The sequence below is a fragment of the Vidua macroura genome, chromosome 3, assembly GCF_024509145.1.
Source record: "Vidua macroura isolate BioBank_ID:100142 chromosome 3, ASM2450914v1, whole genome shotgun sequence".
Classification (NCBI taxonomy): domain Eukaryota; kingdom Metazoa; phylum Chordata; class Aves; order Passeriformes; family Viduidae; genus Vidua; species Vidua macroura.
The window spans coordinates 34621008-34635442 of NC_071573.1; the positions used below are offsets into that span (position 1 = coordinate 34621008).

A 14435-nucleotide genomic window follows, 5' to 3' on the forward strand; every position below is an offset into this window, starting at 1 on the left:
CCGCTTGAGTTGCTGTGCAGAACAAGTGCTAAAAAAACGTACAAGAAACCTGGGGACATTACAAACAGCTACATTATAATTTTGGAAAACAAAATGTTACAAGGACAAAATATAAAAGAAAAAAAGATCCTTAAATCAAGGTGCTAAAATCATATCCAGCTTTCTAAACACATGGTCTTTTTCTCTAAGACTTATAAGGCTCAGAAAATGCTGAGCTTTCAAAATTCCCATTTTTGCCTCCCTTAGGCTCATTTTAGGATGCCCATACTTTGGCCCAACTATTCAAGTGATTTCTGGTGCCAAGATGACAGTAACAAATACTTAAATAACTACATCTGTATATATAAATATTTGCTTCATTTCTATTAAAAAACCCAAAATTTATAGAACAGTTTTGTACCTACCAATCCAACACTGTCACATGTCCAAGCACTTGGATCAAAGTCAAGTTTACTGACACAAACGATAAATTTCTCTGGAAACACACGGAGCTCTACACAAAAAGAATTGAAAAGAGGATTACAAAAATAACCACTTTCAAAACCACTCATAACAACAATATACATGTTATTTTAGTACACAAAATTACTTAATTTTTAATTTCACACTAACTCATTTAATGTACCTCTCAAGCTTTTCACCTACTCTCTTCAACATGCCACCCCTCCTTTTGTTTTGTTTTTATAAAGCATTCCAAAAAATCAATAAGCAGAATAAACTGAGTTCCCAAGAGGACAGTCATGGCTGCAAATTAGTCCACCTGCACCCCCAGACTGGAAGACCAGACAGAACCAACAGACAAACCACTTAACAAGGATTTCTTTTGTGCTGTTCTGGTGATGAACCTTTTCATCACAAAAGCTGTACATTAGGTTTGTAGCCCAGAACAACATTCAGCCAGGGCTTGGCATCAAACCTCAGCATAAGGCCAGGGCAGAGAGTTTCACACTTGGGTTATAGAGATTTTCAAAATCATTAAACAAAGTGGTTAACTACTACTGAATTAGACATTTTACTCATGATCACATGGCTTGTTACGGACACAACAAAGTTTCTATTCACAAAGGATTAAAAATTGAAGGGCTCTCAGATTAGAACAGATGAGACAAAGTTTTATTCAGTACCTGGCAATGCTATGGGAAGAGCACAGCTAGCTATTTTCTTGTTTACATATGGAATTATTTCCAGATCAGTATCCTCATATTTTCAGCTCTGATTTTTTTGGTTGCTGGGTTTTGTTTTTATAAAAAGAGAATTAAAAATTTTTGAAATTTGTTGTATTTCAGAACAAAGCCATAACACTCTATTTTTTGTGGGACAAGAAGGAGACAAGGCTTGCAGAAAAAAACCTATCAGGTTGATCTCACAGTTTTTTTGTAGAACTGAAGAGGAGGGCAAGTTGCTTCCAGTAATATACTTTTATTGTTACATTTTATAACAATCTTATCTGCTGGCTAGCAAAATGCAGGTATCTTTAGGTATTCATTGATGCTTTGGAACGGTTCAAATTTAATAGACAGCAAACAATATTGAGATTCCAATGCAGACACTTGGAAATTCTGTTCTAAAAGGACAAATTTGACAAAATATTTAAAGTCAACAATGATCTCTTCAGCCAATATGGACGTAGAAAACAACCAGTTGGCATTTGAAGACAGATTTAAACATTTATGAATATAATGAATCCTACAAAAACAATCAATTATTTTAAAATATCCATTCAATTATTCAGGATTGTTAAGGACTTTGCTTTTTTTTGTTTAATGCCAAGAGATCAGCGCAGAGGGCAGTGATCATTACAGCTCCTTTGCATTGGTGCTGGCAGGAGAGGATTGATCTCCCTCTTCCTTCCAGAGCATCCTGGCTTGAGAAAACATGAAGAGAAGACCTGGTCCAATGACATCACCTACGTCAGGATTTTGTAGGTGTGTGGTGAATGAAAGCCTTTCCTGCATACACTTGTATTGCATATTGATGTCACAAGACACTCGAGCAATAATGGAGTGATTCATGCTGCAACCTCTGCTTGATTCACCCTGCAGAGACTCAGGAAAATGCTGAGTCTTGTCATACTTACAGAATTTGGTGAGGCTTAGCTGATTACCCTGGGGCAAGGCATACACAAATTTAAAATTAAGTTAAAAAAAAAAAATCCATCTTATCTCAAGAATCACTTCTCTTTTTTTATTTTTTTCTTGTTGTTTTCAGGAAACCTTCCTTTTAAAATGCAAACCAAAAAAATCCGACCAAAAAACCCAAGCTCTGACAGCAATTTTGATTTAAGTAGATGAAAATCTGACAGTGTCTTAGTTATGTTCCCTTTCTTTCTCCTCTAAGTAACTCTGTAAGAAACTGATTTCTTACCACGATAATGTTTCCCTAGAGCACAACGGAGATTAACCCATCTCTTCATAAAGTAGGCAGTAATGTGCAAACTGTTGGCTGCAACATAAAACAAAGGGATAATATTAAGTGTAAGGGTATCTTGGGCATTCTGGTCTCAAAGTGCTGCACATCTGCTAAGACTGGATAGAGAGGAAGCAGCAGCAGCTCAACGATACAAAGGAAAAGGTAACTTTAATGGAATATTTTTCAAAAGAAACTGCCAAATTCTCATACTGAAGTCTCAAGAAATTAGTGCCTGAAACAGGGCAAAAATCTAGACAAATTAATAACCACCAAGTTCTGGAATCCAACCACAGAAATTAAATTAATTAATTGATCAGAGGTGTCATTTACTTAATAGTGTGGAGTCATGGTCACTTCATAGTGCAGTGTCAATGCTTTCAGACACATTTGTAGAATGTTGTAGGAACAGTACAGATATCCATTTACTTAACTGCCTTCTAGAGGAAGGTGGCAGATCCGGCAGGGAAAAAAAGGTAACTACAAAGAAACCCAAACATGCAAGGGGCTCAATTCTACAGTTCCATTGAATGAGGTGAGAAACGGCCACATTTGAACTCTTCAGTATGTACAGCAGCCCGAGCTGGCCTGGCTGACTCAGCAGGTATCTGTAACCTCCAGAGGCTTTTTCTACCTACTATTCCCAAGAATGACAGAAATCCTTGTGCATCAGCAGTGTAGGAAACGGACAGAAAAGATTATATTATGGTTGAGAGAGTATTAGGACATCACCTTTTACTTTTGTTCTACTTAAATTCCCAAATGACCCTGGTAAATCAGTTAGCACTTCATTCATGAAGGTATTCAGCAACCTGACTCCCACTGAAAGTGCAAAATTCTGACATCTGTGACTCATCCTCCCCAGTCTCCCTGTGCACCTCACTGAAATCAAAGTGTGAAAGAGGGTTGATGACATTTCCCCTAACGTGGATGGGGTTCGCAAGACTTAAATTATTGATGCTTTGAAGACAGTCAGCTACCCTAGGTGCAATTAGCACAGGTAAGTTAGAATATTAAGTGCTAATGCTGTTTTTATAATCTAACCATTTAAAAAGAAGGAAAGCTTGCTTGTTCCAGTCTCAATCCCTACAGAGCAAGTGCCAAGGCATGTCCTATTTCTAAGTATAAATGCATGTCCTCCTGAAGGGTCCCCTTCTCTCCTACTTCTACAAGATCTCCTGGTGCTCACCATCAAGTGCCCTTGAACCTCAGCTCTCATTAAGAACTACAGTTATCAATCACAATCAATCCCTTTGAAATTTATCAGCCATCTTTTTTCCTTCCCCTCAGGAAGACACCCAAAATTTGACTTCCTTTTAGCGATCGAGTCAAGATGTAACAAGCTGAACCATCCCTTAAAAATGATGAGCTCTAGAGAAAAATTTGGATGCAATCCATCAGCTTTATTAACTGTTTACTTAAAAGAACAATTAAGGAAAATTACTTTTAGGTATTTCCAGTTTGGCATCTGCACTTCTTTATCACTGTTAGTAGGCTTAGTCAAATCAAAGAATTTGCCCTGTATATAGATAAGTTATTAGTGTGATAACAACATACTCCACTTGTGACCTTGAAAAGCTAAGAAAGTAGCATTCCTAAAAGTACAACTCGGAAAACAAATCTTCATACAGTAAATATTAAAAGTTTTTCTTTCCACTTCCATTTTTCAGCAATATTCCATATGTTTTGGGTTTTTTTTTGAAAGGAATCTAAAATGAAAAAGTGTGAATGTTTGTTTTTCACAGGAAAAGCAGGATGCTTTATTCTTGAAATTCTTTTACAGATTGGTGACATCTATATCTGTTTATTTTTCTTGCTGTTCTGGTATTCTCTGAGAGGTTAAGTGTTTAAGCACATGTGATTGACTGAACAGAGTTTCAAATTCTCCTTAGAGGCCCTTGATTCAGCCAGCTACTGTTCTGTGGAAGAGAACAGATCTGACAAAATAAATAATTATGTAAGAGATCAAGACACCTCTACAAATTATTTCTGCAGCATCAGCTCAAGTCTGAAAGTCTTATAAAGCCTTCAGAGAGAATTGCACCTGAGCTGGTAAGCTCAGCCCAGAGGGACTAACACTAAAAAATCATTTTAGTTTCCATGATTATTTACTACTTTGCTGAAAAGGCCTGAACAAATACTTGCTGTTACTTGGTGCTAAGCCTGAGAAAATATTAAGATGTGCTACATTTCAGATACCTGCATTTTGAAAGTATCACACAGCTACACTCATTAAATGTTTTGAAACCCTATTGCATGTGACATAAGAGCTACTCTGTGGTCAGTTGGAGTTTGAAAAACTCCCCCAGTTTTAAAGCTGTCAGAGTTACTGTAGAACAATAAAAATGGTGATATCCTCTTTCAACTTCCTTGTGGGGAAATATATTATCCAATTAACTATTCTGCTTCATGAAGAAAGAAACTTAAAAATAAGACCCCCAAGAAAACCTTCTTACCCAAGAAGCCCATGCAACTCACAGCTTTTTAAGCTTTCTACACAGTTACTCAGCATGAGTTTAAATCTTTTAATGATCTCAGGGAAGAACAGACCAACTGATATGCACCAAATGCTCCATCACTAACTTCTTTTGAGCACAACGCAGAAGTTTGAACCTCAAGCTATAGACAGTTTTTCTTCCAGCAATGCAGAAAGTGCACACATCCTGGACTTAGCAAACCTAGCTGATCCCATCTTCAATTTCTCCTTCACCATGCAACACAGACAAAGTTCCCTTTGTGGATTACCAGAACACAGGAAGAAATAAAATTGTATTTAGTGACCTGAAGTTTTGTTTTTCTTGTTTCAAAACTGAGCATTCTAAATCATCAGATCCAGGGTCCAAAAACAAACAGAAAAACAAACAAACAAATCAACCCCAAGGAAATAAACAGACCCTGAAACCCAAAAGGAGACTGCACAGAAGTGGTTCTAGAAAAGCCACAGTTCATGTTCAGCTGAAATAGGCACCAGTGAGCACTGCCTTTTAAGGGAACAGTAATTGGCCCTGTTTGTTGTACTTCAGAGTCCCACGGCACTGAGAGGAAGTATCAGGCACCAGCTCTCCCGTAAGGCTAACCAGCGACACTTCTTTTCCAAGGGAGACACAGCCAGGCTGCCTTGAGCTTCTAGAAGGCTGCCAAGAGGTGGCTGTGGTGCAGTGTGGAGTAGTGAGAAGCCCTCTCCCACGGCTCTTATGGACCATTCAGCTGGGAGCCTGGGAAAATGCCTCTGAGCTGCTGAGTTATCTGGAGCAGCCTGGCAGGTGTTCACTCCCCAGCACCACCTGGCACCTGCCTGGCTCCCTGCTTCACTCCAGGCTTGTCCAAAGCCACAGCACAAGCCTAAGGCCAACTGCCCCCAAAATATTTCCACATCTGACAGGCACCCAATTCTCATCACATGGTATTTTTATATCATACCTATTTTCTCTCCCCGCCTAGTCACTTCACATTTCTGAAAGGTTGTTGTGGATTAGGACTGACTCTGCTTTTGGAAAGTAACAATAAAGTAAATCATTGCAACACACATTAAAAATAGAAGAGGATAAACTTCTAATGTTACAATGTGAAAGCAAATACAGGGGTACATTAGATTTTCTGAAACACTAAACTGTACATTAAAAAAAAAATCTACACTTAGCTCATGCTTGATTAATTTTTCCACACAGATTAGGCTATACCAGTAATAATGTTTACAGTATATAGATCTTTTCATCTTCAAAGTGCTCTATAGACATATTATTACACTGCTTTTTAACACTCCTATTTCTCCACTTAAAATTATTCACCACAGAATCAAAAGTCCTGATCGTTTGTAAATGAAATAAAAAAGGAACATTTCATTCTAAACCTACTGTTAACTGTGCAGCTTTCCTTCCCAAAAATCCCCAACTCCATACCATGTGCTGCAGAGTAGGCTGCCAATTCTAGTTTAGAAGAGATTCAGATGAAATACTGGCATTTAAGTTTAAAGCCAAGTCTAAGATAGGGACAGCAGATGCACAACATCACATACAAAAAGCTGCTGAGATTTCCAAAGCCTCTTCTGGAATTCACTTCATATTTTTTAAACAAGAAGCATCTTCTCCCACTTCAAAGTTTCATACAGCAAAGAATGGGCAAACATGTCAGGATAGCATCCATTCTTTCCATACAGTCTGCCTTCAGCTCAAAGAAGGTGGAAGAACCCTCCCTGCCATCAGAACCTGGATAGCCTAGACACAGCCCACTGTCCAAACCATTCAGAGTATGAGCCACAAACTGCAAAACTGGCCCGAGCCATTTTGAGAAATCCTATGGCAGGGTTGTAGGGCTCTCGTCTAGCAGGAGAGGTGTGGAATTCACTGCAAAATCAGAATTATCCTGGCCAAACTGCATCCAGGATAAGGCATTTCTCAGGCTGGCTGAGTTCTGCTCAGAGAGCAGAATGCTGCTCTGGAGGAAAGAATAAGGAAAAGCACATCTGAGACCATCTGGCTGCAAGATGAGTAATGCCTCTGATGGAGGTCCTGGGAACACACCAGCTCTGAAGGAAAAAGACCATCTTCCCTGCAATACTACTTAAGGATGGAGAGGAAGGCTGATCCATTCCTGGAAAATCCATATCCATCCATAATGTATGAGCAGTAACAGCCAGCAGCACCTGCCAAGGCATTCAAGCAGATAGATATAGAGCAATAGATTTGATGGCCAGCGCACCTTTACCACAGACAACTGTTTTCTAACAGGACATGAGATTTCACTTCACCCTTTTGTTGATCTCAGACTCAATAACCACATTATTAATTGCACATGATGGGCATGAACTGAAAGCTATTTAGGAATGCTCCCTGTTTTGAACATCTAAACTTGTATTCCAGAGAAAGCCACGCGCCTGGACTTCTTTAACCACTGGAATGAGCACAACAACCAAGAAAAAGGCTGAGAAAGGCATCTGTTGCTACCAGCCAAAAGGCAGAGGGAGCTGGAACACAAACCCTGCGGTAAACACTGTCTGACAAGTCAGCAACCCAGGAGAAGCCCAAGTCTCTTCCAAGTGCCTGCACTGCGATGGGGTTCAGTTCAATTGGCTAGTGCCACTTTTGCACATCAGGACAAGTACGTCCCACAGACTGGCCAGACACAGCTCTTCCCAAATGGCCCAACCACTCACATCACTGAACGCACAGTGATAAAGGACGGCAGATTCTGGCTCAAATGAGATACAGACACTGTGATGGACCCAAGTTTGACTCACAGCACACTAGGGAATGCATAATACAGCATGTGCCTCTTTCACAAAGTATGTCCTTTCAGCCTGGCTCTGTGGTTTTTCTTTGAAGAAATCCATGAGCTGCAGGAAATTTTTTGATACCATGAAGTACTTGAAATGGAGGATTTTGTATTTTAAGGGTGAGGAATCTCTACAAAACAGTTTCTTCAAGCACAAAAACTCAACCAAAATGTGGAAATGAGCCTCTTGGAATTTATCAGACATGAGTGGTTCCCCTTAAGTGTTCATTAGAACAGCAAAATCGCTGGTGCCAATATTAGGACGCTGAAAGATTTTTCAAATAAAGTCAATCAAACCTTTCACAGGTCTCCAGGCACCATTTTTTTTCCCCTGGCAAGAGGAAATAACTTCTGCAAAACTTCTACCCCCAAGAGGAAAGGGGTTTAACCCTAGAGCTCCCACAGCTGCCAAGCCTTTCATCTTCCACCAATAACAAGGTCTCTAGGCAAGGGTCACTAAAAATGTCAGGAATATATTGTATCACAGGGCTACAACACCTCTGGGCTTGGTGAAAAAGCCCAACACTGCCACTGCAGACATGATGGGAGAGAACGAGAGGGAAAGACCAACATGGAGCAGGTATATTCCACAGAACTTTAAAGAAGTGGCTTAAACATGAAAACATAGCTTCTTCAAAGGTGATCTTGATATATAGCAAAAAATATTCTTCCATTTAATTTTTTTGAGGATTCCTGTTAGGATATCCTAGTGGAGCTAAGAGGTAGATGTTGATGGTCATAACTCCTTTCCTACCCTAACATCTAGAGGACACTTCAAAAGAACGTGAGTTCTAAAAGACATGTGTGGACTTGAACCTGCAGTTTCAGGCTGTTGTCTGAATAAAGCAAGTTGTGCCAGGGGTTCACAGGTTTTTGTCTTTTCACACAACAGACTCTTGATAGATTTGCAACAACTCTGAACAGAAGGAAATTCTGGGGCGTAGCAAATAGGTGGAAAGTACCACAATAGAGCCTTCCGTATTTTCTCTTTTTAAATGCTGGTAAACAGACCTTAACTAAATCAGCTGCTGAAAGGCTCTATTTCCAAATAAGTCTGGATGTCCTTTGGCTCTCACAAGCTCTGATGCAAAGAGGATACCACTAAAAGAGACCAAGAACAACCATGATTGGGAGCATCTGCCCAATGCCACCAGCTCAGCTCTGGCTCTGGTGCAAAGAGCTGGAGACTGACTGCAAAATGGTTTGTATAAAACCAATCATTTTAGCTCACTCAAGAACACGGTGTTATAAGGGACCACCTGAATGGCAGAGCTCAGCAGCCTTTATTTCTGACATGACCTTAACAGATGCCAAGTAAAAAAAACCAAAGTACACAGAACACCCTCTTCCTCAAAACTAAATGGCAAACTTAAGGTCTTTTATGCAAAAGACCAAATTCCACAATCCTATCTTTTGCCATGGCAAGAAAACAGCAGACAAAACACAGGGATTGCCCATATTCTATGACCCATATATGGGCACATAAAAAAACCCCACAAAACTAAATATCCTAATTAAAGGAATAAGAGAAAGATACTCAGTAAACAAATACAAAACTATCATCTACTATTCCCTCTAAAGTAAATTTTGGCATTTAAACATGGATTTGTACAGTGAATATGGAATGTTTCTCCCTGAATATGTGTAATTTGCTGTGCATTAGAACATCTCTGATCTGTCTGAAGTTCATGGATACATCAAGTTCTAAGTCCACAACAGAGCCAAGATTACACTGAACTTTCTTCCTCCCATTTTCAAGTAAGAGTCTTTATTATTCGCTACACTACTAAATTTTTATTTAATTATCTCTTTTTTTTTTTTTTTTTTTTTTTTACTAAATTAAGGCATGGGCTCTGCAAAGCTTCGTGGGGTTAGTTTTGTTTGTGGTCTGCCACTGTGCCTTTGTAGTCCACAGAAATACTTTGTGTGTAGTAACCACAACATACCTGGTACTCAGTGGTGAATCAAACCATCCAGAACTGCTTTCACTAAGCTACTAACATAGAGAAAAAGAGGCATAATTTTTCTCAGGAATTGGCCCTCCATTTCTATCTTGACAGATTCCCATAAAGACTTATAAAAAAATTCCAAATATGAATAAACCCACAAAAATGTTTGCAATTTTAAAAGCTGTAATTTCTACCTTGGTCATATGATAATGAAACTTAAGAACAAAGGAGAGTATTATTGTGTAATATGGTAGCATGGAAAGTTTTAAAAAAAATTCCTACTCATATTTAACAGTGAAATTATATCCCCAATTACTTCCAGTTAAAATGAAAATAAAAAGGACTTCAATGCTCAATACATAGCTACAGATATTTTTTTTTTCTTAAAATATCATGATCATTTTTCTTTTGCTGGTGATTGCTTGCAGATTTTTACTGAGAGTTTAAGGTAAGGCAAGGGTTAAAGATGTATAAAAGAGATTTTCTCACAGTTTAAAGAGAGCAAAACAACACATTTAGGAAGCCAGACAGCTAAAAGGTCAAAGCGTTACACTTCCAGGTCAAACTTCTGGTTGCAATTAAGTAAATTCCTCTGAACATTTCTAGGGAAATCACATTTCTTTTAGGTTTTATTTCAAATCCCTATTCCTTCTTGCTTACATTTTAACCAAAACAATATTGCTTTCTTTAAAACATTTAATAAAGAGCACTTTTTTTTTAAAAGGAACTCAGTAGTTAATTTCAAAGTAAGAATCAATCCTTTTTTTTTTTTAAATCTCATTTAACGCAAAGTTGAACTAAAGACAAAATAAGCTATTAAACCTAGTTAATTTTTAGAATCAAAACATTTCAACCAAAACAGTGAGCACTCAAAAAACCCCAAACCAAACCTCTTCCAGCTGTGCCTAGTGCTAAAAGAAGTCCATGAGCTGGACACTGAGAATCCATCCTCTGTATTCCTGATTCCAAGGGACTGGAGAAGCTGTAAAACCTACAGAGAGCACACACGAAGAGCACCTCCAAGAGGAAAAGATGTGGCAAAGAAGAGTAAGGCAATCAAGTAAGAAATAGTGCTTAGGGACAGGTTTTCAAATTGGCTTCATGTGCCCTCCAAAAACACTGAATTCCCACTTGGAACAAGCATGCCAAGGACTCTTTCCAAGGGTACATTCCCTGGCCTAGATGAGAGTCACTTTGATATTCTCAGGTGAGTATCAAATCAGAAATTAAAGGTGGGGTTCATCTTGCCTAACTTGAAACACCTGCATCAAACTAGTACCCTAAACTTCATTTTTAACTGATAGAGATAAATTATCTATTAACTTCCAGCCAACTCTGAGAAACTGAGACACACCACTCCACTTTGTAAAGACACATGATTAATGGATGCTGATTTTTTGCCTAACTATAGAAAGAAAACTCCAAAGATAAACTTTAAATTTGCATTAATATATGTGTCATTGCATAAACTGAAGTACTAACAGCAAAATCATTCTGCAGAAATATTTGGATGATAAAGGAAGACCTTTATAGCTCATACAGATATGTAAGAGAGTAGCTGTTTGTGCATGCAAACACTTCTTTTTGCACACACACATAACTAGGACTCATTTCCATACTATTTTTTCTTTTCATAAAGTGAAAAAAGTCATATGAGAAGAAGAGACAAACAAATGGAAATAAGATGAAAGCAAGAGAAAGTGATACAATGCATTAAGGCAGGGAGTATTTTAAGGGTAGAGGTCGAGACTGTTTCAAAACCAACATCAAATTCTTCTTTTTTTACAAGAATACACCAAATTAAACAACTGTCCTGTTGTTTTTTTCAATCCAATACTACCTATATAAAACACTTTATTAAGGACATCTTTAAAATAAATACAACATTTCATTTCTTACCCAAGACCATAAGTAATTTTATGAGGAGCTGCCACCAGGGAAGAAGTAAAATATGGAGAACATATTCAACCCAGCTGATGCTGCAACTGCAAACATCCCATGTAAGACAGGGAGAGCCATTGCTGAGGCCTCTGCCAGTATCAGTGTCACCACAGAAGATCGTTCCAAAGGCAGATTCTTCAGTCTAGGCAGTGCAGAAGTTCCTCACAGCCTCTGACGCTCACTGACTCTGACTGAATGAGGCCTCCTTTTCAGAGGGGCACAATGGTAAGAAAGGCCACACAGGAGAAGACCAAAGACCTACCTTGGCTGTAAAATGCCTAAAGGGGACCCTGAAATACAATAGCCAAGTGCACATAGTTACTTCCCTGATACTCTGCCAGGCTCCAAACCCTCTCAGCTCAGGCCTTTAGCGCAACAGAGGAGATTCTGCACCCTCCCTGGAATACTCTCCCATGTTGCTGTAGATGCAGCACAAGCCTTTATCATATCTGTTATCCTTTGGCAAAGAGTTCCACAGCTCTCATAACCACCACAGCATTTCCATTCATTTGATACGCCCTTGTTCTCAAACTGGAAGAGAATGAGACAAGAAATTATTTCATAGATCTTGGTTGTATTCCCCATAATTGATATATTTTCCAGGCTGAAGAGTCCAGGCACACTTAACTGTTCCCTGTATTGCATTTCCTCATCTTAGATCATCTCTGTTGCCCTTCTTGGCATTCTTCCCAGCTCTATTGTATTACAATCTAAGGTAAGATAGGAAAAAAATCACAAATAAAGAAAACACCCCAAGAGTGTGTAAGTACGGACATTTCTTTTGTTCTTGTCAAATACCCATTACCCTGAGATAAAAACAAAATGACAAAAAAAAGGGTTCAGATATATATTCTTGTTCTTCTAGAAGAAGAATGCTTTGGTGAAAAAAAGATACTCTTATTCCCCATTATCTGGCTGTAGAAAATTGGGGGGGGGGGGGGGGGGGCAGGGGGGAGGGAAGTAATCTAAAGCAAAACCAGGAACTATTAAGTACAAAATACTAACCAAAACATTTTTCATAAGTTATTGCATAAGTTACTGCATACTTCAGGGAGCTCTGTTGTCACAGACAGATGAATGTAAGTTTAAAGTTCACACAGATCTGCAGGACTTGGCCACAAATCATAAATGAGTCCATTGCAGAGAGCTGCAATGTAATTCTTCTGAGAGACAGATATTAAAATGTACAACTCCAAATCTCAAGTTCATTGGAAAGATTCCTCCCCAGACCCCTGTGGCAGCACCCATCGAAGTGTTGTAGAGTTGCTGTTCAAGCAAGGCAAGTTAAAAGATTCTAGTTCAAAGCCAACCAAACAGTTTCACAGCAGAGGAGCATGAGTTAACAGCTGAGCTGGAAGGGTGGGAATGAATCAGTTTTGCTGTTACAGGATTATAATGTGGGACATAGCCTACAAGCATTTCACACAATTCATGTCCTACAGCAACTCCTAAAGCAAACTGGGCAGTCTGAAAAGGGTGTTTCCCTTAAAAACATCATCATGTTCAAATTAAAATGCAAGGCCAAAAGAGTTTGGAATATTTACCATCATGATTTATTGTATATTTTTGTGTGCTTGCAGGAGCCAAAAAAATCGTTTCATAAGCAAGAGAGATGTATTTTCTTATGAAATTGCATCTTATGTGTTTTTCTTTATACTAAATTAGACATGAACTTTGACTCCAGATCTTTGTATGGCTGAACTACTCATAACACCTCTTGTACCTCCTCCAGTTTGTCATTTTATTAAGCTTATAAGAAGCTAATGTCTGAGAAATTCAAGTCTGAGACTTCTACCTGTTAATAAAGTACAGTCACATTTGCAAAAAGCAACTGGGTGAAAAGATGGACTCAGGAAACATGATCACAGTAAGCTCCATTTCATGAGAGGAGAAAGTTAAAAATACATTAAAAAGTACACAGAGTCCCAGGGAAAGCAGATAAAATCAAGCTGGGAGCTCACTGTGCCATGTGACAGCATGCTCTCTAATTATTTTCACTGTAGAAGAGACTGTACAATAAAAAGATCTGAAATCAGAGCAAAAATGTCCCACCTTCAAGCCAAGAAAAACAGCAAGGATGCTAGGGAAGGAATGAAAGTAGATCTGAAAATTACTTGTATGAAAAACATAATTAACTTTTTCCTCCCTCAAGAGGGGGAAGAAGGTCAGCTTACAATATACCTTCTTCCTTCCTTCCATTTCTAACATTGATATTTCTATCAGCCACTTTTTTTTTTTCACTTCTCCTTATTGTTTCCTCTGTGCCGTTGTAAACCTCACCTTCTTCCTTATTGTTTTCAGTTCTCCCTTTGCCATTTCTCCTGTATTTAATACCTCTACTCAGACCTCTGTAGTCTCCTCTTCATTCTCACTGCTCTTGATCAAAATCAGACACCTTCTGTAGAACATGAAACTTCAAATAATGCAATCACAAGCCATACCTGGCCGATTCCCTTCTTGCATGATTTTGGCCATGCAGATGGGATGCAGGCAAAATTCAGCCCTTGAAAATCCACCCCATTTTAAATTTCTCTTTAAAAAAATAAAATAAACCGAAGTCAAACACATTTGGACATTAATTAAACACAAGGAACAGAGAGTTTATACCAAAGCCTATGTTCAAGGACTAAATTAAAGCTTACTTTGGCAAATTTTTTATACTGGCCATTTGGGAAGGGTGTGGAAATTGTTCAGACAGAAGGAAGAATAGGAAGAACTTGCTTGTCTTGGCTACTTTCTCTCATTTTTCCATTCTTTCCTTCTTTCTTTCTTCTCCTGTGTGTAACACCCACAGATTTCCTAATGAGCTGGTATGAGACCCACCACACACTGCAGTGTGGGTGTAACTCAAATGGAAAAGAAATGTAA

General features: G+C 38.6%; 1 protein-coding gene across 4 annotated transcripts in view; it reads right to left on the minus strand.

The window, feature by feature from the left end:
- The window catches only part of SLX4IP (SLX4 interacting protein), a 70314-nt gene that overhangs the window by 15507 nt on the left and 40372 nt on the right, over nt 1–14435 (minus strand). For 3 of the 4 annotated variants that reach the window (XM_053974686.1, XM_053974685.1, XM_053974684.1), the window contains 2 exons: nt 2365–2442; nt 405–493 (listed from right to left, as the gene is read on the minus strand). In XM_053974686.1, the coding sequence (XP_053830661.1) occupies nt 405–493; nt 2365–2442 (167 nt within the window). The remainder of the gene's footprint in view (nt 1–404; nt 494–2364; nt 2443–14435) is intronic. The other variant, XM_053974687.1, reaches the window with a different exon arrangement.